The sequence below is a fragment of the Phyllostomus discolor genome, chromosome 8 (genome assembly GCF_004126475.2).
Source record: "Phyllostomus discolor isolate MPI-MPIP mPhyDis1 chromosome 8, mPhyDis1.pri.v3, whole genome shotgun sequence".
Taxonomy (NCBI): domain Eukaryota; kingdom Metazoa; phylum Chordata; class Mammalia; order Chiroptera; family Phyllostomidae; genus Phyllostomus; species Phyllostomus discolor.
This window is the reverse complement of record NC_040910.2, coordinates 37,786,555-37,813,675: the sequence shown is the minus strand read 5'-3', so window position 1 is coordinate 37,813,675 and position 27,121 is coordinate 37,786,555. Positions and strand designations below refer to the sequence as shown.

At 57.8% G+C, this 27,121-nt stretch overlaps 2 protein-coding genes across 9 annotated transcripts in view; one reads left to right on the top strand and one right to left on the bottom strand.

Moving 5' to 3' along the window:
* Positions 1 to 12,610, top strand: part of ATP8B3 (ATPase phospholipid transporting 8B3) — a 30,002-nt gene extending 17,392 nt beyond the window's left edge. For 3 of the 8 annotated variants that reach the window (XM_036032148.1, XM_036032146.1, XM_036032151.1), the window contains 5 exons: positions 133 to 216; positions 1,236 to 1,469; positions 1,664 to 1,802; positions 1,995 to 2,122; positions 3,244 to 6,486. In XM_036032148.1, the coding sequence (XP_035888041.1) occupies positions 133 to 216; positions 1,236 to 1,469; positions 1,664 to 1,802; positions 1,995 to 2,122; positions 3,244 to 3,570 (912 nt within the window). In that variant the 3' untranslated portion in view covers positions 3,571 to 6,486. Of the gene's footprint in view, positions 1 to 132; positions 217 to 503; positions 699 to 1,235; positions 1,470 to 1,663; positions 1,803 to 1,994; positions 2,123 to 3,243; positions 6,487 to 12,599 lie in introns of those variants that run through there. The other 5 variants (XR_004904649.1, XM_036032147.1, XM_028521262.2 and 2 more) reach the window with 5 other exon arrangements.
* On the bottom strand, positions 7,813 to 26,810 carry ONECUT3 (one cut homeobox 3). The gene is made up of 2 exons (XM_028522068.2): positions 25,652 to 26,810; positions 7,813 to 9,150 (listed from the first exon to the last, which is right to left on the bottom strand). Exons 1-2 carry the CDS (start codon positions 26,808 to 26,810, stop codon positions 8,861 to 8,863), a joined length of 1,449 nt encoding a protein of 482 aa, XP_028377869.1. The 3' UTR covers positions 7,813 to 8,860.
* Positions 26,811 to 27,121: the final 311 nt, after the last annotated feature.

Here is a 27,121-nt window from a genome sequence, read left to right as displayed (position 1 = left end):
AAATCCTCCCCAGGTGTCAAGCTGGCTTGGGTGGGTCTCCTCACGTAGAGAGCGTTTCTGTTTCTGGCCATTTGGCATCTGAAGGCTGACCACCAACCACTCTCCCCACCCTCCCCACCCTCCCCGCCCTAGCCGCTGTATGAAAGCTGGTTCTTGGTGCTCTTCAACCTGCTGTACACCTCTCTCCCGGTTCTGTACATCGGGCTCTTCGAGCAGGTGAGCAGGCTGAAGATTTGTCTCCTCCTTCCCTGTAGATGCTCTCGTCTCTGCCCTACCTCCCCCCACTGTGGGGCTGGGGCGGGTTGCGGGGGGCTGGGAAACCACTACCATGTAACTGTTCCCACCAGAACCCCACAGTGGGTGAAGCCCTCTTGCCCAGCCACCCCCACCCTTTGTGGGACTAGCTCCGAATCTTGGTCCCACTACCTGCCCCTCTGAACAGTGGTAGGGAGGGCATCCGCAGAGATGGTTTTCCTGTTTACCCTGCCTCCCTCCCCGAGAAGGTCTGGCCAAGCAACCCAGACTAGGGCCATCCAGTAGAATGTTTAGGATGATGGAAGTGTCTCATGCCCACGCTGTCCAGATGGAAGCCAACAGCCACAGGTGGCTAATGATGAGCACTTGAGGTATGCCTCGGTGGGACCTAGGAATGGGACTTTGAACTTCATTTTTATTTATTTATTTTAAAAATATTTCATTTATTTTTTAGAGAGAGGGGAAGAGAGGGTGAGAAACATCTGTCGGTTGCCTCTTTCATGCCTCCAACTGGGGAGCTGGCCCCAACCAGGAATTGAACCAGCAACCTTTCAGTTCGCAGGCTGGCACTCAATCCCGTGAGCCACTGCAGGGCTGAACTCCGTTTTTAAAAACTTTTTAGCCTTGGCTGCTGTGGCTCAGTGGATTGAGCACAGCCTTCAAACCAGAGGGTCACTGGTTCAGTTCCTGGCCGGGCACATGCCTGGGCTGTGGGACGGGCCCCAGTTGGGGGCATGAAGGAGGAAACCAATGGATGTTTCTCTCCTACTCTTTCTCCCTCCCTTCCCTTCTCTCTGAAAACATAGAAATAAAATCTTAAAAACATAGTTTTTAAACTGTGCTAAAACACCAGTAACGAAATTCACCAACTCACCACTCTTGTGAGCGCGGTTCAGGCATGCCAAGAACAGCCCAGCGCGTGCGTATTGCTGTGTTGCCAACCTCCAGGATCTCCCTACCCCATCTCCACCCCCACCCAGGACGTGAGCGCCGAGCAGAGCCTGGAGCTGCCCCAGTTGTACAGCGCTGGCCAGAAGGATGAGCTCTTCAACTACTGGGTCTTCCTCCAAGCCTTCGCCCACGGCACGGCCACCTCCCTAGTCAACTTCTTCATGACCCTGTGGATCAGCCAGGGCATGTCTGAGCCCTTCAGTGACTATCAGTCTTTTGCCGTGGTTGTGGCCCTGTCAGGCCTGCTGTCCATCACCATGGAGGTAGGCAGGGCTGCTGCCCACCCCACCCCTCATAGGACCTTGGACACAGGCCGTGGAGGTCTTATCATCTGGTGACCCTGCCTGAGAGGCCTTAGCAGGTGCCCTTTGACCCTGGGGGCCTGGCCCCTACTCTCCTCTACATAGCCTTGCCTGGGGTTCCAGCCCCTGTGGCTTAACCTTCCTTTCCCATTCAGGTCATCCTCATCACCAAGCACTGGACAGTCTTGTTCATGCTGGCCATTGTCTTCAGCCTCTGCTTCTACGTGGTCATAACTTGGGCTAGCCAGAGCTTCTGGCTCTTCAATATCGCCCCCAAGAGCTTCCCTTTTCTGTGTAAGCCCCCCAGCAGGAAATGGGGTGGCCAGCCCTAGAGATGGGTGGGAACTGGGTCTTTAGGAAATGTGCACAAAGACCTCCGGGGTGTGAAGGGTGAGGAGGGAGGCGGAGTGTCAGAAGGAGGGGGCACTGAGTAGATTTTTGGGAGGCTCCGCCCTAGGCCAGGATGTGACAACTCCCTGTTGCCAGATGCTGGCCGAAACGTGCTGTCCCACCCCTCCATCCTGCTGGTGGTCCTGCTGAATGTGTCTTTAAACACCCTGCCTGTCCTGGCCTTGCGTGTCAGTTACCAAGCTTTTAAGAAGAAACACCCCAAGGTGAGGGTGGCTGGGGTCCCCATTGCACATTCCTAGAGCCCATGCTGGGAGCAGGGGGACCCAAGGGCCTGCCGAACTGGGGGAGGACATTGGACACCTGTACGCATGCCCAGTGCCCTCAAGGGGAGCCCAGTAACAGACCCCAGGACCCTAGGGTAGAAACCGTACTTCCTGGGACAGAGGTGGCTGCCTGGTCCCAGTGCTGGCGCCGGCAGACTCCCACTGTGAATTATTTAGGGCTTGGGGGTTGAGATGACAGAAATGACCTGAAAATGCTTAGGCAAAAGGGGGAGCTTAGAAATGACCCAAGTATCCATCAACAGATGAATGGATAAAGACAGTGTAGTTCGCCCACATAGTGGAATATTATTCGGCCTTGAAAAGAAGGAAATTCTGACTCTGGTTACAGCTTGGCTGGACCTTGATGACATTAGTACACTCAGTGCAATAAGCCAGAAGTAAAAGGACAAATCCTGTGTGACTCCACTCAGTGGAGGTCCCCAGAGGAGTCAGATCCACAGACAGGAAGTAGATGGTGGGGCCAGGGGCTGGGGGAGGGGACGGGGGTTAGTGTGTGATGGAGACAGAGTTTTGGTTTGGGAAGACGAAGTTCTGAAGGCGGATGGAAGTGATGATTGCATAATAATGTGGATGTGCTTAATGCCACTGAGATGTACACTTAAGAATGGTTTAAATGGTACATTTTATGTCTATTTTACCACAAACGAAGAAAGTGGGAGGAGGGAACTTATTGGCTTCAGTTAAAAAAAATATCCTAGAAGGACCAGTTGCAGCTGGGATGGGCTGCAGAGTTGACTGCAGTAGCGGAGCAAGACACGGCCACAAACTCGCAGTGTTCTGCCGCCCGGGCAGGAGAGCTGGCTGCCTCTCGGGTAACCTCTCCTGGCTTTGATTCAAGAGGGCACTTAAGTCAAGTCCCAGGGAAGGATTGTGATTGGCTGGTCCAAAATCGGATCCCAGGGAGGACTCAACTTGGGTAGGGAAGAGCCTGGCCAGTGACGGCCAAGGGTCGTGAATGGCCCCCACTGGGAGCAGGTGACCTGAGAGCAATCAGCACAGTGTGGGGGCCTGATTAGCCTTGCTTGCCCTTTGCTCTGCAGGAGGAGGAGAAGGAGGCTCCGGCTGAGGGGATCGCTGCGGAGCCCCTGCCCTACTTACGCCGGGAGTCACGTACCCGGCGCTCCAGCTATGCCTTCTCGCACCGGGAAGGCTATGCAGACCTCATCACACAGGGCACCATTCTGCGGAGGTCACCAGAGGTCAACAGCGACACACTGGCTGATCACTCAGTCCCATGTGACGCAGAACTGGCCCCGAGCACCAAGGAGTCACCCTGGTACCAGAGGAGCCTGTCGTTCCTGGGGAAGAAGAGGCACCAGCACCAGGGGAAGGCGTCCTCCGAGGGTGTGCGGCCCCCTCTGCGATGAGGTCCTCCTTGACTATGGAGGGGCAGTTCTCTTTCACTAAAAGTGAGGCTCCCTCCATGAACCGGCAATCTGGGTCTTTCCACAAGGAATTGCCAGTTAAGCAGGCAAGGCCATATTCTTCTGTGAATCTGCCACCAATCCAGGGGAGGCCATCGTCTCTCAGAGGAAGCCAGCCACTGCCCTCTGGCCAGTCATCTTTAAAGAACCAGCCAGCATCCCTGGAGAAAATGTCCTTTTGGAAGATGTCGCCGCTGTCCCAGAGGAGCTGACCGTGCATCTGGCAAAAGGACTCCCATCCCCATAAGAAGGGGAAGGCACCACTTCCTGAGTCCCACTCTACTCAGGTGGAAACTGCCACCGAGTAGGGAAGAACTGTTCACAAATGAAGGGCCCACGGAGGTGGAGGCCCCACCCCCGGAGAGGCAGCCGTCACCCATGGAGCGGCTGCCAGTGCCCAGAGCAAACCAAGGCGCACCTGTCCTGGGGGAGAGGGGGCAGCCACCCCTGCTTCAGGAGGCACAGCGATGGCCCCGGGCTCGGGAAGCATCAGCTGGTGAGCACGAGGCGCTCCCCGACTCCAGGAGCTTCGCATCCTTTTCTTCTCCTGATAAAGCAGGATGCGTCTGACCCCAGAGCTCCCTGAGTGCACGCTTTTCCTGTGCTTCTTCCTGTGATGCATCCTGCGATAGTCTCTCCTGGTTTTAAAAATCAAAACACGCTAGTGGCCAGATGAGGGATTTTCAAGGAAAGCCAGTTTTATTTGTTTGTTTATTTTTTCCTTTTTTCACCCTGGGGCAGATAGTGTGAAGAGAACTTTATTGTTCTCAGAAAGAAAAAATGTGCCAAGCAGATTCTGCCTACCGGTCCTGGCTCCCTGGCTGCCGCCTGCGAGCCTCTCCCAGGGCGACTGCTACGGTCCAGCCCTGGCACCACCCAGCCTACTCCCTCTCCAGCTGCCCTGGTTTCTTCCCCTCAAATAAACCACCGTACATTCAGGCCCCAGGAAGCAATGGGCAAGTGACTCCTCAGACGCAGGTCCCAACAAGATGCTTGTCGTGAGGCTTGGTTGGCTCAAAACCGTCAAGCTTTTCTCTGATTTTTAATGGTTCCCATGGAAGGTGGAGCCCTGTGGGGCTGCGGGCTCAGGGACCACCGTGGCCATGGAGGAGGGTGGGGTTTGGAGTGCAGAGGACTGGGCTAGGGGAGACAGACTTCCTCCTCCCTGTCCCCTCTCCCCTCCCTGTTTTCGTGGTGGGTGAGCCTCATTCCTTGCCCTCCTGTGCCCCCTCACTGTCAGCCAACACACACGCCCAGGTGAGTGATTAGAAAATAATTTATTGGAGAAAAACAAAACAACAAATCCAGCACAGCAGTGGTTAACAATGATGATGATTCTTTTTTTTTTTTTTTTTTAACTTTTAAGCCTGTCGCCTGAGGGTGGGGTGAAGAGGGCTTCTGTTTCCTCGAGCATTGGGAGGGGCTTCGAATGACCCCAGGAGTGTGTCACCTGAAGACAGCCCTGGCGTTCAGTCTTGATTAAACACTCAGGTCTCTTCCTCACCCCCGGATGTGGGGGTCCACCCGAAGACCAGCCCATGGGATGGGTGGGGGGTGGTCTGCCGGGGCTACAAGGAGGACCCCGGGGATCTGACGGGCTGGTGTGGCTTACACTGCTTTGAGCAGAGAGCGTGAAATGGCCCAAGTTCCACTGATGCAGGGGCTGGGTGGCAGGGTCCCTGGGGCACAAGCCACCCCACCCTCATTTCAGGCGGGTTGATCCTCCAAACAGGCTTTCTGTCCTTCAGGGGATAAGGGCCTGAGGCCTGTCCTGGAAGGTGAGCTCTCCTGATGGAAATGGGGGGCCTCATGCCAGAATTGGAGTCACAGGCCTGGAGTCCCCTTTCACGATTCCGGGAGACCCCTCTGTTGTCTAGGGCCCCAATGTGGGCTGGAAGCAGAAATGCATCGCCCACTTCCCAGGCCGGACAGAAAGGTGAACTCAGGTCCAGCCCAGAGCCGAGGAGGAGGCTTGGGGTGCCGGGGGAGCCTGGCCAGGTGCCTGTCCTGGGTCCAGAGAGGGGCTTTCAGGAGGGTCCTTAGGGTCTCAGGAAGTTGGGCTGCACCCTAGCCTCACATCACCCTGGGCGACAAGACTCAATTGATTGTCTCTCTCCTCTGAACAAGACACTTGGGAATTCATGCTGATGTGAAACCAACCGGGGTCCAAGATGGCAGTGACAGCCACCTGCGCCCGAGAGCCAGGAACAGGGAACTCAGCAGGCACAGGCGGGCGGTGTGTGGGCACCGGGAGGTGGGAAGCCAGTTTGGGTGCTTAAGCCTTGCTGTCTGCCTTCTTCCCTCCCCACCTCCCGCCGGCTGGACACAGATCCTCAGAAAGGGGGAAATCAACAGAGAGCAGCGCACAGGGGCCCAGACAGCGGGGGTCGGGCACGAAACACAAGGATGCACATGGACTCCGGGGCTCCAGCCCCGCGCCCCGTTCCCACCCCCCACCCCATCCACTTAGTACATTATCAAGAAAGAGTACATTAGTCATGCATCAAATCAAATTCCATTGCGTCTTTTTTTCCATTTTCTTTTTTTCTTAAATTACATTTGAACACAGACCACATAGAATAATAAATACTCTTATAAGACTTGACTCCAAAAACAAGAAACAGAACACGCCAGAGAACACAAAGGTATCCCTCTCTCTCTCTCTCTCTCTCTCTCTCTCTTCCTCTCTTTCCTAAAGGACTCGTTTGAGTAAGAAATCTGTAAACGCCCCGTCCTTCGGTCCTCCCAGCCCAGGCTCTCGCTCGCGCTCCCTCTGCCTTCCGCCTCTGACCGCCCAGCTTCCGCTGCCTCGACATTCAATATGTCTCCCACAGAACTCGTCAAAGAAATGACATACCATCATCTGCAAAATTATAATTTAACTGTATAAAGCTTCAAGTCACGTATTCCAAAAACTAGCTAAGGATTTTTTTTAATCACATAAACTATACATTAAATATTTTGAGGTATTTCAGAGAAAATTGTCAAAGGCTCAAAGGAGCTGTGCTGGAGGTGTCGTTCCCTGCGTGGAGGGTGGTCTTTGGTTTGGGATGGCCAACTGGGTGTCGGTGACAGGAGGGTAGGACCCAAGGGGGCTCAGACGGGGTGGGGCGCGGGCCTGCTGGAGGAGGAAGGGGGTACAGGAGCTGGTGTGTGTGAGATGGTGTTAGAAAGGGACCCAGGAATGGGGGGATGCTTCTGTGACCTGCGTCAGTGGGGCTTGACCTGATCTGACCACAGTTTACCATAACTAGAATGTTCTGCAACCAGAAGGATCACAAGACAATGTCTAAATTTCCAGCAGGGGACAAAACAGGAGGTTCCTGGCCTCTGACCCTTGGGCTTTGAATGCCAGGAAGAGCAAGTGACTTGCCCAGCAGAGGGTGTCCAAGGAGCTGTGTCCCTTGAAAATAGGTGCTCCGGCCAGTGGGGCCCAGGTGTTCGTGGGTGTGGGGGGTGTGGAGGTGGTGCGGGTAAAAGGGGCCGCATCCACCTACATTTGGGGGAAGGGGGTGGTTGCTGAGCCAGAATGGGGACTCTTAGGGGAATGCCCCAACACCCAAAGGTTTTAGAAGCATCACTCAGGTCCAGCTGCTTAAAAAGCCCAGACAATAGCGAGTCGATAAGGACGAGAGAACATTTCACACACATCTTTGGTTCAAGAAAAAGGCACTCATCGACCTCACTATCCTCTCTCCCTCTCTCTCTCTCTCATTCTCTTTCCAGTGGGGGTGGCGGCACCTAGAGGGCAGGGCCCAGGGCAGGCCCGCGAGCACACAGTCGGAGGCAAGCGCGAGGGAATTCTAGCAACCAGCACAAGTCCTTGGGGGGAAATCTTTGGTATCAGGCGTGATTTTTCCAATCACAGACATGAACGTTTGAGTGAGGTAGCCTTTACCTGGGGGAGGGGGAAGGGCATTTCACTAGAAATGTCTCTTGCATTCTCAAGGGGGGCAGTGGCCACCTCCCTGGGAGGCAGCGAAGAGGATCAGGTTTTGGGGAGGTTCCTTCTAGCCTCCAGATCATGAAACCCGAGGAGGAGGAGACGAGATGGGTTCTTGGGATCCAGCTGCCGGCCAGTCTCAGAGGTCCTGCAGACCAGATGAGCAGGGGAGGTGGAGGGTGTAGCTCATCTTCATTTCTGACCCTTCCTACCCCCTTGTCAATTTTTTTTTTTTTTTGGCAAAAAACGAGCAAGCAGATTCCACCTTCTTCTCTGTGGAGACAGACGTGGCAAACACAGGTTCACCCCTGTCACCCCTTCAGGCCCAGTACAGCACTCCAAGTGCTAGGAGGTGGTGAGTGACTTCCAGAGGGTTCCGGGCAGATAGCAACACCATGGCCACGGCAGGCAGCGGCTCCAGAGGTCTCCCGTGCTCTGTGTCCGTGGACGTAGCTGTGGAATCTGGATGTCTTCTTCCAAGTCCTGGGGTCTGTCTCTCCCCGTGTGTCATTCATCAAGGTGCCTAAAGCTGAAGTGAAATGACAGAGGGTGCGGGGGATGGGGATGGGGGTGGGAGAGGGTGCTTGCCTGTGGGTGCTGGGGGGTGGCCACTTCAGGCCCCTCCCCAGACGTTAAGGCAGGCAATTCTTGGCACAAGGAATCCTGGCTGCCTCCGGGAGGGGCGGCTGGGCTCTTGGCTGTGGGGGCAGTTCTTCGGGCGGATGGGGTTGGTTTGGTGTGGGTGGGGGGACCGGAGGGATCCCACTGGATGTGGCAACTTTAGAAGGGACTGAGTTCCCAGGGAAAGGTCCACGGGAGGGTGGGGAGGTAGGCTCTTCCTGCCTCCTTTTATGGGGGTTGGGGGCAGCTGGCGAAGAAGGGGTTATTCTTAAAATTCCTTTTCTTTTAAATACCCGGTTTATATTTCTAGTATGTGCTTCTTGACCCGCTTTCGGGGAGGACACGGCAAGCCCTGGTTTTTCCCAAGGCCCCTGCGCATCCTAAATTGAGAGGGAGGTGGGGAGCCCCTTTTTCTCAACCCATCCTCTGAGGGGGGGATGGTGGAGGGCTTCCTCTGGCCTGAAGGGGTGGGATGGAGAGGAGGGGGGCCCTTTTGTGCACTTGGGCTGAGGGGTGTGCTGCATCCCCTCCCTAGGAGTCGGGGACCCGGACCGCATCCCTTCCAGGTGCCCCCTAGGGCGAGTCTCCGGGCTGGTAGGGTGGGGTGGGAGATTCGGGAGGCCAGCGCCCAGGCCGTGGAGGCAGGGAGGGCGCGGGGCGGGGGGCGCCTCAGGCTTTGGAGAAAGTGGCGGCGCCGGCGGGGCCCCCGGGGGCCGCGCCGGGCTCCTCGGCCCAGCGGTTCATGCAACGGCGCCGCGCGTTCATGAAGAAATTGCTGACGGTGTTGAGCTCCAGGCCGAGCTGCTGCGAGATGGTGACCTGCATTTCCTTGGACGGCCGCTTGTTCTCCTTGAAGATGGCGATCAGCGTGCGACGCTGCAGGTCAGTGAAAACCAAGCGCTGCTTCTTTGGCTGCAGTGCACGCTCCTTCTGCTGCTCCTGCTCCTTCCGCTTGCAGGCTGCCGTCCAGTGGCACGCAGGAGGGCGAGCGGAGACAGCGCCACCACGCGGCCGGGTAGAAGGAAACAGCACCGGAAAGAGCACCAGAGAGGCAGAAATAGGAGAAGCACAGAGGGATGGAGAGACAACAGCGGACAGGGCCAAAAGAGGCAGAGAGACACGGAAATGTCAATAGGACGGCATGAAAGAGACCATGGGGCAGCAAGAAGGTGGGAGAGATAGAAATGGAAGAAGGGGGGCAGACAGTCATGGGTGAAGAGACAGACGGGGCAGGTAGATAGGGTGGGGGGACAAAGAAGGGGAGACAATGTGAGTACATCTCTAAAGGCATGGGCCATCACCCTCCAACACCTCTTCTGCAGGGCCCTCTCCCCAGCTCATATCCCCAAACCTCTTGCCCCAACCCCACCAAAGGCTCCCCACCCCAGAGTACAATTGGTGTTGGTGGCTTTCCTCCTCCCCACTGAAACCCGTGTTTGGGGGGATGTTCCAGGAAATGGCTTGGAAACTCTGAATTATTTGGATCCCTGTAGATGGGCAAATGGGTCCTTGGTGTGCATTGCATATCCCATAAGTTTCCCCTTGGATGACGAGGCAACCCCGATTCTCAGAAGGATGGTGATGGCTCATGCCTTCTTCCCTGGGCTGTCCTCTGAGGCCTGACCACCTTAGGGCCCTGCATAAGGTCAACATTGGCCTCCACAACCTGATTCCAATATCTGAGCCTCCATTCCGGCCTGCCCCCACCCTGATCCCAATCAGCAGGCTGAGACCCGGATGAATTGGCCTTACTCAAGTGCCCAAGGGAGCTGGGAGGATCTGAGGAGGATGGGCGGGGGGGGGGGGAGGGGGGAGTTGCAGGACCACCCCTCCCTCTCCTAGGGCCACCCAGCAAAGAGCATGGAGGGGCTGCAGGAGGCAACCCCTGGCAGCAGATGTTTGCAAAAGGAAAACAGCAGCAGCTTGGAGAGTGGGGTAGGGCTTGTGCCTGTGGCCCTCCTCTTCCTTCCCCCAGCTCCAAAGTTGACTCCCCCCTCAAATGCAATAGGGGCCAGTGGGTGGAAAAATTAGGCTCTGTCAGCTAGGGTGGGCTACCTCCCCTCAGGGGTTGGGGGATGCTTGTGACTTCAGTGCAAACTCTTTCAGAGTCCTAATTTCTCTTCCACATACCAGTCTGGGGCCGTGGATGGTGAAGAACCTGCCCCATCCTGCCTCCCCATGAACTCTAGCCACTTCCCCAGCAGTGACCAATGGTGCAGGCTGTCCTAGCAAATCCCCACTGCCAGCATCGGTGGTGGCCTGCTGGGACCACACACTGAGCTCACTTTTTTTTGGATACAGAACAGTCTGAACCAGATGACACACCAGATCAATGTCTGCACACATCCACAAAGGGAGAGGAACGTTCCCTGTGCCATGGCTCATTTCTCGGGGACAACAGGTTCTCCCAAGTAACCTGACACACCACTGCACTCCTGTGTCCCTCCGACCTGGAACTTTTGGCACTTCTTATTGGCTGTTTTGGGGTTTATGACTAAATACGGGTGATGGCTGGAGGTTACTGGACATTTTATAAAAGCCTCTGATGTGTGTGTGTGTGTGTGTGTGTGTGAGAGAGAGAGAGAGGACAAACAAAAATGGCAGGAGGTGAGGGGGACAATGATCTCAGAAGAAACAGACAAATTGGGCAAAACTATAATTAATATTCTTGAAGTGGTATGAGAAAAATACTGTATCTGTCAAATGGGAACAGGATGTTGTTCGATAAAAAGGACAATGGAAGGGTCAGACAATGCGTTAGAATTTAAGTATATAATATAATAGCTGGAATCAAATCAATGTAAGGATTGGAAACAGAGCAAAGCAGACAGAGATAGAAAATGAGAGAAAGATAATAAAGTTAGAGGATGAATTGAGCAGGTCTGTCACCTGGTGAAGAGGCAACCCCAAAACAGAGGGGATTATCAAATAAATAATGAAAGAAAGAATGCAGGATTGAAGGACATAAGAGTCCAGCTTAAAAGAGCCCATGAAGTGCTCAGCTCAAGGAATGAAAGAGGACACTCTCTAAGGCCCATCCTTGTGAAATTTTAGAGACTCGGGAAAAAGAGAACATACAAAAGCCCCCAGAGAGGAAAGGCAGATGTCATACGAAGGACTAAGTATCAAAGTGGCTTTGGGCTTCTCAAAAACTAGGAGACAGTGGAGTGATACCTTTAAAATTCTGAGGGACAATTATGTTCAGCTAAAATTGTATGCCGTGGCAAACATCAAACATGAAGGTGGAATAAAAATATAGCCAGACATGCCACGTCTTTCTGAGAAAGCTACTGCAGGATGCGTTCCATCAAAATGAGGGGGTAAATTAAAAAGGGAAGGTGTGGGATTCAGGAAATGTGGTTCAATCTAGGAAAAAGGGGGAAAAGATTCCCCAAATTAGGAGAGGACAGCCTGGAAGACAGCAAAAAAAAAGGCACAAAGAACAAGAGGGAAGCCCCACCCACATAAGAGCAGGAATAGCAAGGGAAGTGCAAGGGGGAGGTGACCTAATCTGTGTGAAAAATTCTGCTGAGTTGGTTTTGCATTTTGTTGGGAAATGTGAAAAGAATATGTGACTGGCAACTATTAAGTGCTGGAAAAACAGACAGTTGTACAGGAAAGGAAATGCAATCCCAGTACTCTATGTGTCTCGGCTGTCTATGATATTCACTGAAATCATAATAATGTTAGTACTGAATATTGATTTAGTCAAAATAATGTATTTGTGACTATACTGAGAAGCCAATAGAGGGAGAAGGTGTGGTGTGAATGTGGAAAGATGGTAAGACAAACCTAGGGGGTGAATAAGGTACTAGGTAGCCTGTTACATACAAAACAAGGGAGCAAGAACACATGTTTATTTTTTATCTGCATGAAGAAATGTTGGAAAAAGATGTAAAGAACTGCTTGATCTCCCATCTCCTTGGAGGGTGGGTCACGGGGGAGGGCCAGGTTCCCCGTTCTTTTGGAAAGCTGGGTTTCAGCAGCAAGGCCAGGGAGTGGGAAGAGTCAAAATGCAACTCCAGGCCTTTAAATTCCCTTTCTTGACTGCCTGCTATAATCTTCAATTCATCCATTCACTCACTCAATCACACACCAATTTGCTCACAGATTCATCATACATTTACAGTAGGGACAGAACGACCAATGCTCCTAAGAAAGCTTACAGGAGCTCTACTTGCATTCGATCTTTTAAGCCTGTAATAATTCCATAGGGCAGGGATTTTTCTCCTCGGGTATTCGGAGAAGTTGAGCCACTTGCCCAGGGTTGCCCAATGAGCCCAGCAGGGCAGAACAGGACAGGAATCAGGGTTGACTAGCTCAGACAGGGAGGGAGTTAAGATGTGGGTCATCCCTTTCGCACTCCTCTCCCCCTTCTCCAGTCCAGTGCCCAATGTGTGCCCGCAAGGCAGAGTCTGGGGGAGGGGCTGGATGGAGGAGAGTTGTGAAAAAACTTCGAATTTTGTTGATCACAGCAAAAAAGAGGCTCCGTTCACCACCACCCCCCCCTTCCAGGTGTTCAATCTAATTACAGCTCCTCACAGCCCCAATCGATCCAGGCTCCAGTTGGAGCTGTTTACCCTGAGCAACTTCGTCATCCTTTCCATCTCCCAAAGCCTCCCTGAGCCAGCCTGGAGGCCCCTGCCTGTGGCCCAAAACACATCCCCATTGACATCCCTTCTGGCACCCAGGATCACCGTCACCAGCCCTAAGACCACTGCAGTCTCTGTGCCACCCAGGGCAGCCCCAGGAAGGGGAGAGGCCATAGGCATGAGCCCTTTTTACAGAAGTGAAAACTGAGGCTGGGAGAGAAGGACAGACCAGGAAGCAGGGCAGGGCACAGGGAGCTGGTACAAGAAGCCTGGACTTACCCAGGGCACCAACCACCAGCCTCATACTGTGCCACCATTGCTACGGCCGCCCCTTGCACAATAATCTCCACTAGGGACCACCACCTGCATCGCATCCTCTATCATCACCTCCTCTACCCGCATCCCTCACCTCCTCACCATTACCTCCTTCACCATAACCTCCTTTTCCACCATCTGCAACCTTTCTATGTCTGTTGCATCTCCCATCATCCTTCTCCATCACCAGCATCATGTCTACCTCCTGTGTCCTGCCTCCCACAATCACTTCCATCACCTCTCCACCATCACCTCCACCTTCAGCATTGGTATCAGTATCTCATCACCTTTCACACCTCCATCACCTGCATCAGTTCTACCACTGCCGCCTCTTCTACCATTAGTATCCCTTTCTCCATCAGCTCCTGCGCCTCCATCCCCACCACCACCTCTATCAACAGCACCATCTTCATTTTCATCATCGCCACTGCTAGCACCTCCCCTGCATCACTCCATCACCATTCTCTTTATTGCCGCCATTCACCTACTGCCTTTCCTTTGCTTCCACAGCTATCACCGGCACCAGCACCTCCACCACCATCTTCTCCATTATCCTCATCTGCGTCAGCCCACCATACAGTCCCCCTCACATGTGCCCAGCACAGGGGCGCTCAGCCTCGGGGTCCCCTCACCAAGGGTCTCAGTCTGTGGAGAGGGGACAGAGAGTGGCCCCAGACACAGGCCCTCAAGATGGTTGCCATGACAGCTGGTGGGAGAGCCAGCAGGGCTGGCTTGTGGGTTTGTTGAAGGGAAATTGGGGCATCTGACAAGCTCCGGAACCCTGGGAGAGTCAGTCTCTTGCACAGCCTCAGTCTCCTCACTTACAAAATTGAGGCACTGCCTCTTTCAAACATTTTTCAGTGCACATCAGCAGTTCCAAACCCTCCGGCCTCACTGAGCCCCTCCCCCTCGCTGAGCCCCGCCCCTCCCCAGCCTCCCACCCAGTCACCTCTCTGTCTTCATCTCCTACTGCTGCCCCTCACTCCGCGGTCACACTGGTCTCATGCGGGGCAGAGTCCAACCTCAGAGCCTTCGCACTTGCTGTCACCTCTGCCTGCGTCTGTCCTCCCCACACTTCGTTCTGGCTCCCTCGCTCCCTTCTAGTCTTCGCTCCAACATCTCTGTGAGGCCTACTCTGACCCTGAACTTAATGCGGCACCCTCCCTCACCCCACCCCTGCACTGAATCTTTTTGTCCGTATCACTTACAACGATTTAGTCACCCTATTTAGAGGTCCGTTGAGGGCGGGTTTGGGTCCCAACTTTCTCTTCCACCCGTCCTCCATGACCCCAAGAACTGATGCTAAGAGTCGCTGATTCCGAGACTCTAGGATCTTGGGACATCTGGTGCTCCACCCTAAGCTGTCTCCCCAACTGCTCCCAGTCTTTTTAGAGTCCAGACATGAGGAGGGCCTGGGGCTGGCTCCTGGGTGGGGGAGTCCCAGAGGCCCCGGAAAGATATCAAAGGCGACCCAGAAAAGACGGAAACACCATTCCTAATGGGGCTCCAATCCCCCAACTGGGGCGCCCAGTACGTGAGCTAACTGGGGCTTTTCTGCATGATCTGGTCCGAGGTTCCCAACACGACCGGCAGAGGGCAGCCGTCCCGCAACAGCCCAAGTGGGAGGGGCGGGGCCGGGGCGGCCGGTCGAAGTCCTGGTCAAGGCAAAGGGAGGTGAATGGGGACCTTCAAGTTCCAAATGAAAGCCCTTTCGTCTCAGACCCCCGTGGGACTTGCCTCCACAGCACCTCTCTCTTCCTGCTTCCTGCCTTTCTGGTAAGTTGCTGAGCTCAGCAGACCACCCCCACCCGCTGGGAGCCCTCCAGGGGCCCAAGAGGGAACCAGGCCCTGCCACCTGGTGGATTACTGCACCGCCTCAGCTCTCTGAGCGTTAGTTTCCTCAACTGGAAAATGGTCTTAATCGTGGCCTCTCTCTTGCTGGGCTGTGGAAAGGAGTTTAGCCAGAGAATACGATAGTTGGGGTGGGATGAGACACCAAGCTCCCATCTGAGGATTCCTGGAAGGAATCTGGCTCTGGGCCTCTTTTAGGGGAAGACATGAAGTTTCTCCTCCTCTCGGGGCAGGCCTCAAGCCTCAGCACCTCTCCTGGTCTCTTCATGGAGCAGGGAGAGAGGGAGAGGCTGACTTCAGGAGCAGGGAGTTGAGCTGTCCCAGCAGGAGAACTCCTACATATCCCTCAAAGCCCAGCAGCAGTGGCCATTCCCCTCCCTCACCTGCAAGCAGAGCTCCAGCTCCCTCCTCTGAGACCCCCAGCATGAGTGGGTCCCCTGAGGCAGCTGGCTGGGTGTATTTGCCCAATGACGCCCCCACCATGTGGGATGTGGCATTAAGGGGACTCAGTTCAGACTCAAAGACCATGGAAGGACAGTGTGCCCCTGGGGATACCCTCGGCAGGGGGCAGCACCCTATCCCCAGTTGGTGAGGGAGCGGGCCAGCCTGCTGACAGGCTGGTGGGGAGAGGAGCCCGGATTCAGTCGCTCCTTGGTGGGCTTATCAGAATCCGGTCTGCACTGCAGGGAACTGGGCTCGAACTTGTTCACCCGCCTCCAACTCTGATGGGCACTGGTCTCCTCCTCCTCCTTCCCCTCCTCCTCCCTGCTCCTCTTTCCTTACTTCTGTCTTCTCCTTCCCCTCCTGTCCCCTCTTCCCCCCTCTCCGTCTCCCTCTCCCCTGTCCCATTCCTCTTCATCCTCTCCCACTCATGCTTCCTATCCCTAGCCCCAAGCAGACTGGACCTGCAGGTGTCCCTCAGTTCCCAGCCTCTGGGAGTGACCATGCAGGGCTGCGAGTGGGCCTGGCCAGGTGGGGGCTGGTGTATGGGCACAGAAGCTGGGGTACGCTTTGTCACAGTCGGGGGAGTGTCCACACACAACCAAGCCACACGGGTGTGAGCCTATAAGTAGCCGGGACAACCTGTGTTAGTGGCAGGGGCTGTCCAGACAGGAAAGATGGGCAGCAGTGTGGGGACCTGGGGACGGGGGGAGGCCCAGAGCTGGCAGGCAAAGACTTAGGGGCCGGCAGAGATCAGTGTGACATATGGCTGTAGCTGGCCTCAGGGACACGCAGCACGAATGAATATAAGACAGGAGGATGCAGTGTGAAGAACAGGGGGTATGATATGACAGGACTGGGTGTGACATTGGGGTGGGACGGTGACCCAGTGTCACATGGGAGCACACAGGATGCAGGCTGTGTCCATGTAGACCCCCCCGCCCCCCGCCCAAAGGATAGCTTCTGTCTGCCTGGTCCCAGCTCGCTGTCTGTTCACCCCATAACCTTTCGTGGTCAGCAGGGACACCAAGCCTGGGCTCCATGGGCAGAGTGGCTTTGACACACACTTTGTGGACATCTGTTTTATGGTTTATCGAGTAGATGCAGTGACCCATGATCCCGACATCCCTGTCTGTAAGTGGGGGTGACACCAGTCTCACTGCACAGAGGTCAGGAGACCTGTGCAGCAAGCAGTTAGTGAATGGGACCTGCAACCCCTTCCTCCCTTGCTCACACCTTTATCAAGCACCTACTGTGTGTGCTGAGCATGAGGCCCTGCCGGAGCGGCTGCAAACAGACAGAGACAGACCCAGCCCCTGCCCGGTGGAGCCACAGTCTGATGCGGAAGCCATGTTGCTCCAGTGACCACAGAGGTAAATGGAAAGGGACAGCCACTTGGTTCCAACAGGGCTGCTGCTGCCTCGCTTGGGGCAGTGGGGGGTGGAAGTGGGGTCTGGGTGGAGAGTTCGGGGGCAGGTAAGATGTGAGCAGGACTGGGTTCTGAGAGGTCTCCGTGCGGGGACAGACCTGAGTAAAAAGGATGGAACTGAAGACAGAGCTCCAGGGTCTGGGACAGTGAGGGAGAGGGGACAGCGAAGCCCCCCCAGGGGAGGAGAGGAGGCAGGAGCCAAAGCTGCATCAGGAGGAGGAGCCCCCTGACCCCACACCCGTCCCCAAGGCTGGGTGTGACAGGGAAGGACAACAGGATGGTGGCCCTTGAAACCATTGATGGGGGCACCTGAGTGACTGTCCTTGTCCCTCTGTGTCGTACTGTCTGTGCAGCACCCACAGCAGCAAATGACCCTCCTGTCTCTACCCCACACCCAGCCTCCCTGCCCCAGTGTCTGCCAGCAGGGAGCACGGTGTGGGGCTGTGCAAGCAAGAGCTGTTTCTGGCTGTCCCCTCCCCTCCAGCCACCTCCGGCGTTCAGCTCTGGCTTCACGGAGCAGACAATTCAATACGGAGCCCAGTCACCGGCTGGGATGATGGCCGGTTTCCTTGGCGACGAGTCCCGCCCCTGGCCACCAGCTGCCCGGCCCCAGATGTGGAGAACATTGATGCCTTCACCCTGGTGGCTTGTCCCCACTGGGCTGAGCTGTCCTGAGCATCCCCTGCTGGCTTCCCCAGGCCAGAGAAGTTGGGTGACCAGCCCAAGGTGACTCAGAGATCACACTGAGGTGGGTCTGGAGAAGTACATGTGCCCCTTCCCCTTTATCCACACTCCGCACCCCTGAGGGAGCTGGGAAAGGGGTTTCCATGGGTGTGGGGGGCCAAGTCGGTGCCGAGTCAGGCCGCTGTCCTCATATGAGAACCCCTGGAAGCCTCAGCAGCTACTCATCTGTCCCCACTCTGTCCCTGCTGTCTCTCTACTTTCTGCCCCTTCTCCCCCTCCCCTGCTTGCTGGGCCTACACTTCCCAGCCTGGTTTCCCCCTCCTACCTGGGCGGATGCCCAGCCTTTGGGAGAGGCCCTGCCTCCCTCCCTCCCCTCCCCTCCCCCCTGATGGGATTTTAATGGCTGCATTTTCAAATTAGTTCTGAGCCTTTCAAAGACTTATCAGGGAAACAAGTATTTCCACCAGACTCTGGGCCACCCCTCCTGGGGCTACATCTGGAGGTTGCACTGCCGGCGGGTGGGGGGGTGCACAGAGAGTCCCCCCAACTCGGGCACAGTCACACAGGGGCAAACCACAGCCGCACATCTACACGGAGCTCTTATTTAAAAAAACATGTTGAGAAGTCATAGCGCCGGCAGTTGGAAATGGATTTGAAAAAGATGACAGGAAAGAACCCAGTGATAAGAAGGAGCAGAGACGCCAACTCAGAAATGGGGGTGGAGGGGGCCCAGCATTTCGATAACTGAGAAACAAATGCACAGATCAACTCACTGGCAAAATGGCCCTCCCCTGATGTATTCCCCACCACCCCTGGGGGATGAAGAAAGAAGGACATGGCCAAAGAGAAGAATACTATGCAGCTGGCAAAAACAGCCCCGCGGCGCCCCCTTTCCCGATGTGGAATGTTCCGGTGTCTGGGGGGCACGGGGCAGTCACTCTCCGCCGTGTGTGCGCTCACTCAGTAGGAGAAGAAGCATGTGCTCTTGCAGCTGCGGGATCTAGTGGAACCTCTCTCTAGAAGGAGAAGTAGAAACTGGTTTGCAGGAAGGAGGCCCTCTCGTTCCATTGAAATCTGGAGCCTAGCAAATGTATCCACTGTTTATAAAATAAACTACAGCACCTTGAAAGAAGTAGGGACAGAAGGGAGGTGGAAGGAGAGAGCAGAGGCTTTGCTGTCGCTTTTTACTGCCTGTGGGAGCCTTTTTCTTATCCACTTCCTGCTCCTTCTGGGCTGGGGACTCCAGTCTTCATTTGGGGGAACGGCGGTGCACAGGGCAGTGAGGGAAAGCGGCGTGTCCACGGTCTTCAGGTGTGCGCACTGCCCCCTCCCCAACTCCTTCCCCCACCACAGGCCGCCCCGGGAGCCTGAGCTGCACCCCCTGATGGACACTTGGAGCACTGAGCCAAGCGCACCAAGACCACCTTTCCCCTGGGGAGTTGGGTCAGGGGGGAGGAGAGCCCAAAAAGGCTCCTACTAAGTAGGCTGTGGTTTCCTCCCGGGTGGGGTGCGGGCGCTCGTTGCAGGTTGCGCTCTCCCGTGGAGCGTGTGCCAAGAGCCTGAGGCCCCAGGCCCAGGATGTGCAGGGCAAGGGACCGAGTCTTCTTAGCCCGGCTGCGGCTGCGTGTGCCCAGGTCCCAACAGGCGGGTGCATGCTTGATTCTTTCGGGTTTAGGCGAGTGTGGGGTCGACCCTCCCTGGCTGGACTCTTTGGCTGGTTTCCCGGGCAATGCGGGGTGGCATTCCCCTGGTGGGGCAAACAGGCCGACATCTGCCCCAGCCCCTGCAGGTGCACAAGGGGGCTTTGGAGATGCATGGACTTGGCTGACCCCGAACCAGGTCCCCTATCCACCCACACCCCGTCACAGTTGGTGGATGCGACCTCCCTCCCAAGCCCCCAGGTCCAGGAAGTAGGGTCAGATAGCATCTGCCTGGATGCAGGGAAGAGGTGGTCTGGCGGGCCCAGCGGGGGGCCCATGGATGACTAAGAGCTGATGGCGAAGGTCTTCCTGATGCCCCCACCCTGAGCCCCCTCGAATATGCCGGACCCCGCTGAGGGCAGATGGGGGTCCTGAGCTGGAGTTTGCTCAGGCTAGTCCTACTGTGAATGCGGGCATCTACATTTGCATCCCTGCACCTCTCTGGCCACCTGGGCCAGTCAGGGACCCCTCTTCTTGTCCCTGTTTCCACCTGCTGTGAGTCTGTGGCCTTGTGCATTTGGTTCAGTAGGTCTGAGGGGCCTCTCCCATCTCCTCACATCTGCTCACAGTGCAAGAATCCAGTAGTCGAAGGGTCTGGCGTCCTAGCCTCACCCACACCTACACCTACCAGGCAGAAGGGAAACTGAGGCTGCCAGTGTCCTGGGACTGGCAGAGGTCATGTGGGTCTCCCAGGCCAGTCTCTTCCCTTCCTCACTAGCATTGCCTTCCTTATTGATCAAGGGCCATATTTAATTAAAAACTTGATTCAAACAGCCTGAGTTCCCCAGGTTCATGACTACATACAAAGACACAGCTGCAGGATCCTTACAGCCACTCTGGGCTTCCCACCTCCCAGCCGGTCTTCCAGGTTTCATGAGCTGCAATGCCCTTCCACATTCATGCAAAGCAAGAAATAAGTTATGAAGGCTGCCGCAGGAACTTCCTCTACATCTTAAGGGCTCTGGGAGCCACTGCCAGGATGTGGAGCAGAGGACAAAAGAGCTTCAAAGTGATAATCAAGGACCCCTGCAGCCCTGGGGGAGAGAACCCCGAGGCGAGAGCGGAGCCTGGAGGCCAGTGAGGAGGCGGTGGCAGGAGATGCATCACTCAAACTACAGTGGTGACAGCTGACAGGAAGAAGCACAGGAGTGGAGAGATCGAGGAGGAGAACGGGCAGGTCCTCATTAGTTCTAGGACTTTATTCCTTCAGAATAAAGGAACCAAAGGCCAGCCCCAGCCCCTCACCCTGCAAACAGCTCGCCCAGACTCATCTGTGTGCTTCTCTGTGAACTGAGGGTGACCGTCCAATTCTCTCAGGCAGAAAGGGATCGTCGCTGGGCCTGGGGCTCGGAGGGTGCTGGATTTCCAGTGCTGGGCCCAGGCTCACCCTGAGGGTGGGGCATTGATGAGGGGGCGGCTCACCAGGGAAAGCACGGGGTGGGAAGGATCTTAGTGACTTGGAACTGGGGGGGGCAGGGGGAATTGGAACCTGGTACCCACACGTGCTCCCTGAGGGTCTCTGGTGGTCTCTGGGGAGCAGGGCTCATGTGGGTCTATAGCCCTGCCACTCTTGGGAAAGCTTGGAGGAGAAGCACAGGCCTCCCTGGCCCCCACTGTCTACTCACCCCAACTGTGACTTGAAGAGCCACGCTCCTGCCCTCTCTTCAGTTCACTGAGTGTCCCTCCTCCTAGCCTTTGTCTCCGCTGGGCCACCTGCCGGGAATGCTCCCGTCTTTGCAGGGTGTGGGAGTCTGAGCCTCCCAAGCTGGGCTTGCAGCTCCGTCACACTCGAGGAGCAGGAGGGCCGCAAACCCTGCCTGGAACTGGGTCTGTCCCCCTCCTGCTGGAACTGGCACCACTGTTCACTGAGTGTGCCACTGGCCAGCGCCTCCCTTTTCTGGCCTCAGCCTGCTGGTCAGCAAAGTGGACACAAAACCCCATTTGGCTTAAAAGTTCATTCCAAGTGATTTTCTCTCTCATCCCTGGTGGGCTGGCTGAGAGGCAGGGAGGGTTTCAGCACTGCAGCCAGCTCCTCTCCTCTCCTCTCCCTCCCCTCAGCATGAGAGGGGTGGAGCCCAATCACTGAACCTGGGCGGAATCCTAGGGCTGGCCCTACCCAGCTCTGTGGTCTGGAAGAGGGCGGCTAGTTTTGGGGGGACCCAGGGTCATGTGAACAGCCCCATATGGCTCTGGCACACACAGCCCCAGACCCAGATTCCCCTCACTCTGTGTTTCCCAGTGAGGACCCATCCAGCAGCCCCTGCCCAGTCCTTGTGGGTCCACAGAGCCTAGGCTGCCGCAAGTGGCTGGGACCCAACCGTGAAGATGAGAAGTGGGTGTGAGGGGGTGACTGAGCAACATGGCCTCGGGGCGCAGTGTCTGTGAAGGCACCTCGAGGGTCTCCGTGGAGGAGGGAGAAGGATTGATTGATTGGACTGGCCCTAGCAAGCGCCTGCCAGGTGGTGTCCGACTCTGTCCATTTCCCAGATGAGGAAACGGAGGCTCAGAGCCTGGCCCAGGATGGGTCAGCATTGCAGCCCAGGGGAGTCCCGAGTCTCTAAGCTCTCACCCGCAATGTCTCTAGGGGGTGGGTGGGCTCTGTGAGAGGCGTGTCCCCCAAAGGAGGTTTTCGCCACCCCCTCCAGACCTCCAGACCCTGACCACGGCTCTGCCCACCTTCCGCCAACCTGATGACCACCATCGCTGCGCCCACCTCCATCTGCAGCTAGGTTCCAGAAACCGCTCCCTCCCTACAGCCGCTCCGGCCTGCAGGCATCCCTCGGCCCTCAGGCACTCTGGGCTGCGGGACTGCCAGGGCGCCTAGCGGGAGGAGAGGGCCCTTCTTTCAATCGCCTCCATCTGATATTTTATTTTACACATATTTTTTCTGATTAGTTACAAAAAATATTTTTTCTCGGGAGTTGCAATTTAAACAATATTTGAAGCCCGCCGAAGCTATCGACCAGGCAACGGTGATGAATTAGAGACGGTAATTCGAATCCATCGACCGCCCCGCCCCTGCCCAGGAGCCTGCCGCCCCTCCCCCAGCCCCTCTCCCATAATTACTGTTTGAGACAGAGCAGGGGAGGGCTTCGAAGAGGAGGCGGCTGGGAAGCTGCCAGAAATCGGAGGCTGGTCCCCATGGGGGTCGGGTGAGGCCCCCATGGGGACCGGCCTTGCAGGGACTAGGGTGTCTCAGAATCTAAGAATGCGATACCCCGACTCTACAGACGGTTAAACTGAGGAAGGCAGGGAAGGAAGGCGGGGTGGTTGGCGGCGGGGTGAGGGGACCCTGAGGTCTACCTGGTCCGACTTCTCGGGTGCCTTGTAGAAACAAAGAAATTGCCCCTGCCCCCTTGGTCCCTGAGCCGGGAAAGAGAGAGGAGGGCAAAGCTGGAGAGGCAGAGAGACCCCGGCCCTTTGGACCCCATGCAGAGGGGCTGCAGCCCCCGGAACTCTCACTCGCCTGTCTCAGTTTCTCTCTCCCTCTCGCCCTCTCCTTCTCCCTGTCCCTCTTTCTCTCCAGTTCTGATCTCTTCACTTCTGCCTCTTCGTTTTCCTTCTTTGTTTTTGTCACTCCCGGTTTCCCCTACCTTTCTCTGTCCCTTTCTCTCTCCCTGTGTCTGCAGGCGTCTCCCTTCCTCCCCGTACCTTTCTCCGGGCCTCAGTGTCGGGGTCAGACTCCTGGCCCGACAGCTCCGAGGCGGGCAGGCAGGCGCGTGGGCCAGAACGCGGTGCAAAGCTAGCGATCCTGGCGGGGCAGTGGGGAGGGGGGCGAGTGGGGACGCCGCGGGGAATGCGCGAGGCTTTCGCCCGGCCCGGGATGGGGAGGAGGAAGGGCGCTGATTCGTCTCCGCCGGGTTTAAAATGTGCAGAGGGGGAGCAAATCCGGGCCCCTGGAGGCGATTCGGGCTGCCCCCAGCGTGGTTGCACATTGGGGGGTGGATGCGCCCTGCCTCCTTCCTCTAACCGCCGAGATTTGCCGCCACTTAACCGCTTTTCATTTGCTCAGCGACCGGAACTAAAGGCCTTTCCGCTGGCCCGTGCCTAATTACCCCTCAGCCCTCAGCCACCTCTAACATCCCAGCCAGCGCCCCGGTGTAGACGCGGCCTCGAGCGCGCCAGAGGTGCGGCAGGTGCCCCGAGTCCCACTCACGGACCGAGAGGGCCGGTGGGGTCCTGGCTTGGGCCGCGCTGGGAGGAGCGAGGGACACACCCGGCTGACCAGGTCATTTTTCCCAACACCCCAGGGCTTCCAGGCCCTACACTCATCCTCTCCGCTCCCTTCCCGCTCCCCTCTTCCGACTCCCACTTCCCAAAAGGGGCCACCCAGGCTCAGAGAGGGAGACTGCTTCTGGAGCTGCAGAAATCCGGGAGGCCACCCACCGGCCTCGGTTTGCACATCTGTAATTACGAGGGCAGTGGGAAGGCAATCCCTGGCTTGGCTTCGCAGTGGGGCTCCCACCAAGGCTGCCCCCACTCCCCCACCCCTGAAGCGGCACCTTCTGCAGGACTTCCCACCTGTGCTTTGTCCTTGTGAGGCCTTGGCCTGCCTCTTGGGTTTCCCCAAAATGTGAGATCAAGAGGCCACTAATGGGCCATGTTAGTTACATAACATGACTGAGAAAATCGGACAGTGGCACCTGTTCTTTGTGGTACACCCATGTTCGACACAGTGTCCCTGAACTGCGGGCACTGGGGAGGAGGGGGAAGGTGGCCAGCATGGCAATGTCCAACGCCACGTGTTGCCCATTCGACAAGCGCCACTAAGTATCCAGTGCATTCTGGTGATGCCTTTGGCCAGAGAGTAGGGGTTGTGCTCTCTGCTACCTGATGTCACCTCCACTGCTCACTGCAGGCTGTGGCTCTGTGTTGATGTGACTGAGTGTCCCCTTGGGCACACCTGGTCATTGCATGTGTCATGGGGAGAAAGACAGAGCTGGTGCTGCCCTTACATAAGACAGTCCAGGCTCCTGACACCACTTCTAACATGTCACAATGACCTCCCCAAACACTTGGTCACCTGTCACATAGGAAGGAGTATTTATGTCCCTGTTCACCAAGGCGGAGAATCTAGGAAGCCTATAGGTGACTCGGCTAGTCACCCCAAACTGCAGAGAGGGAAACTGAGACTCATGTGTGGGGACAGGCTTTGCGGGTTGTCTAGAACTCGGGGGGAGGGGAGTTGGAGGAGTGAACATGGGACCCCTCTCCACCCACGGGTGTCCCGTCTTCCCAGGCCCCATGTCTGGCAGGGGCACAGCCAAGGCTCTCCCTGCCTCCCTGTGTGAGGGGCGCCGAGTGTGAGCCCCAGCCCACTCCATCCAGCCCCACTCGCCCCTGCGTGCAAAGAAGCCATTGATCTGGCGCCTGCGGCGTCTATTGTCCTGGTGTCTGGGGCGTCTGCAGCCCCCTCCCCAGCGTGGCCAAGGGAGGACCACCCCTCCCAAGCCAGGCCCATTGAGGTGATGGGGGGGTGTCTTTCCTGTACCCCCACATGCACCAGGGAAAAGGAGGCTTGGTCAGGCCACCTCTCTGAGGGCAGGTGTGGACCCAGCTGCTGTCAGCTGGGAGGGAGGAGGGAGTGGGGTTCCCAGGGGGGCTGGGGGTGAATGAGACAGACACAGAGGCTGAGAGACAAAAAGAGTGACAAAGAGGAGAAAGAATGAGGGGGAACAGGAAAAAAACCGGCAAGCAAGAGAAAAATAAATAGCTATGAGGTTGCTCTGACAGAGAGGCCACAGAAATAAGAGAAACACAAAACAAAAACAAACAAACAAAAAACCAAGGCGGGCAGCGGGGTGTGCATCTTGACCAAGAGTAAATACGCAGGGGTGTGAAGGCCTCCGAACCGTGCGGGCGGGAGTCCCCCGGTCGCCCCTCCCCCCCTCGTTCTCCAGTGACCTTTGCCAGCGGCCGGAGATGGGGAGGGGGCTATCGATCGCAGAAGCTGAGCCACAAAGATGCGCGCGCTGGGGCCAGGGGCTGAGCACCGGCCTGGCCCTGGCCGCCAGCGCGCCCTCACTCGGTGCGCCGTCCCAGTTCTTCGCCCCAGGGCTGGAGTCACAGCGAGGGACTGACTGTTCGGGAGGAGGAGAGTGGCACCCCGAACTGAAAGCAGCGGCGTGTCTAGGGCACAGAACCTCACCCCCACATACACACCACACACACATCAATCGACCCTGCAGGCTGCTACGGGGATCCTTGGTTCCCGGACGTGTTGTGCGGGTGGAGGGGGTAAGGCGGCACCACACAACCCTTTTGGCGAAGGTACAGACCCACAGGGGCACAGGTCACGCTCTAACCTCCTGCAAGAGAGCCCCGAGCCGGCCGGAGGGGTGCACGGCCGGGGCATGGGGAGGCGGCCGGGGCTGCTTGGGTGCTTGGGGACAGCCCAGTGCCCCTGAGCCAGCGTCCCGGGGTCAGGCGGTGTGCGCCGCGCTCCTACCTGCGAGGCGCAGCGCTGACATACGCTGGAACTCGGGCTCCTGCAGCCACTTCCACATCCTGCGGAAGGTCTCGCGGCCCGACTTGAGCTTGCTCCACGGCTTGGGGTTGCGCAGCAGGTCAGAGAGTGTGCCCTGTGAGCGGCACAGGATGCGCTGCGCGAAGATGGCCTGCGGGATGCTGTAGCGTTTCAGCTCCGCGGTGATGCGCTGCGCCACCTCCTTGGTGTTGATCTCCTCTGCCGCCGCGCCAGCCCCAGGGCCGCCGCCACTGCCCGGGCCCCCGCCGCTCGAGTGCGGCCCGTGCGCCCCGACCGCCGCCAGCCCGCCCAGCGGCGCCAGCAGCCCAGCGGAGCCCCCGCTACCCGCGCTGCCCGCGCCCCCGCCTCCCGGCAGCCCGCGAGCCAGCGCGTCTTCTGCGCGCCCTAGCAGCGCGGCGTGCGGTTCGAAGGCAGCGGGCGGCAGCAGCTTGTCTCCGGCCAGGTGGCTCGGAGCGCCGTAAGCGGCCAGCGGAGGGGGCGGCGGTGGCGCCTGGGACTGCGGGGCGCCGTGCAGCGCGGGTGGCAGCGCGTTGGGCAGCGGCGACAGCGGCGACCCCATGGCAGGCAGCTCTTTGCCATAGGGCCCATAGAGGTGGCCCACGGAGGCGAGCGCAGCGCGCTCGTCGCGCATGAGGGTGAAACTGCCGCTCACGCTAGCAGCCAGGCGCTGCGGCGGGGGCGGTGGGGGCGGTGCGGCCGCCGGGTGCGGGTGCGCATGAGGGTGGCCGCCGTGAGCCGCCGCGTGCTGGTGGAACTTGTCAGCCACGGCCGCGAGCGGCGGCAGGTGCTGCAGGGGCGTGAGCGTCGTGTAGGTGCCGCCCAGGCCGGGTGCCTCGCAGGCCATGCCCATAGCCGGGTGCAGCGGGCCAGCCAGCTCCCCGCGGAAGTCCGCGCCGCCGCTCGCGCCAGCCGCACCGCCCGCGCCCCCGGCGCCGCCGCCGCTGCCGCCGCCGCCGTCCAGCAGGCTCGCCATGCCGGCTACCAGGCCCGGGCGCCCGGGTGCCACCAGGCCGCGGTGCTGCGTCGCCGCCGAGCGCGCGTGGCCTGGGCTCAGCAGCTCGCCTGCCTGCGCGTGGGCCACGCCGTGCAGGCCCCCCAGGCTCTCCAGGCTCAGCTCCATGCTGGGCCGCCCGCCCGCCCGCCCGCCGCGCGCGCTCCTTGGCGCCGGCCCGGCGCGCTCAAGGCCTCTGCATGGCCCCCGCCCGCTCCCCGGTGGCTGCGCGCAAGGCTGCCTGGCTGCGCGGCGCTGGGCCCGGCCTGGCTGCGAGCGCGGCCACCAGGATGTGGCAGGGGAGCGGCGGCCAGCAGCCCGGCCCGGGTCTGACGTCAGCGCCCCCGCCCACCCGCTCCCCTCGCCCCCGCCTCCCGCCACCTTGCTCTCCGCCCTCTCCGGTCCCCTCGAGCGTCAGGCAGACCGGAGTGGGCCTTCTG

Excerpts from the sequence above, each read along its gene's own strand:
- ONECUT3 (XM_028522068.2), bottom strand. The coding sequence starts at position 26,810 with ATGGAGCTGAGCCTGGAGAGCCTGGGGGGCCTGCACGGCGTGGCCCAC. Across the intron at positions 9,151-25,651 it reads GTCAGCGCTGCGCCTCGCAG|CCTGCAAGCGGAAGGAGCAG; the intron begins GTAGGAGCGCGG and ends ACTGGACGGCAG.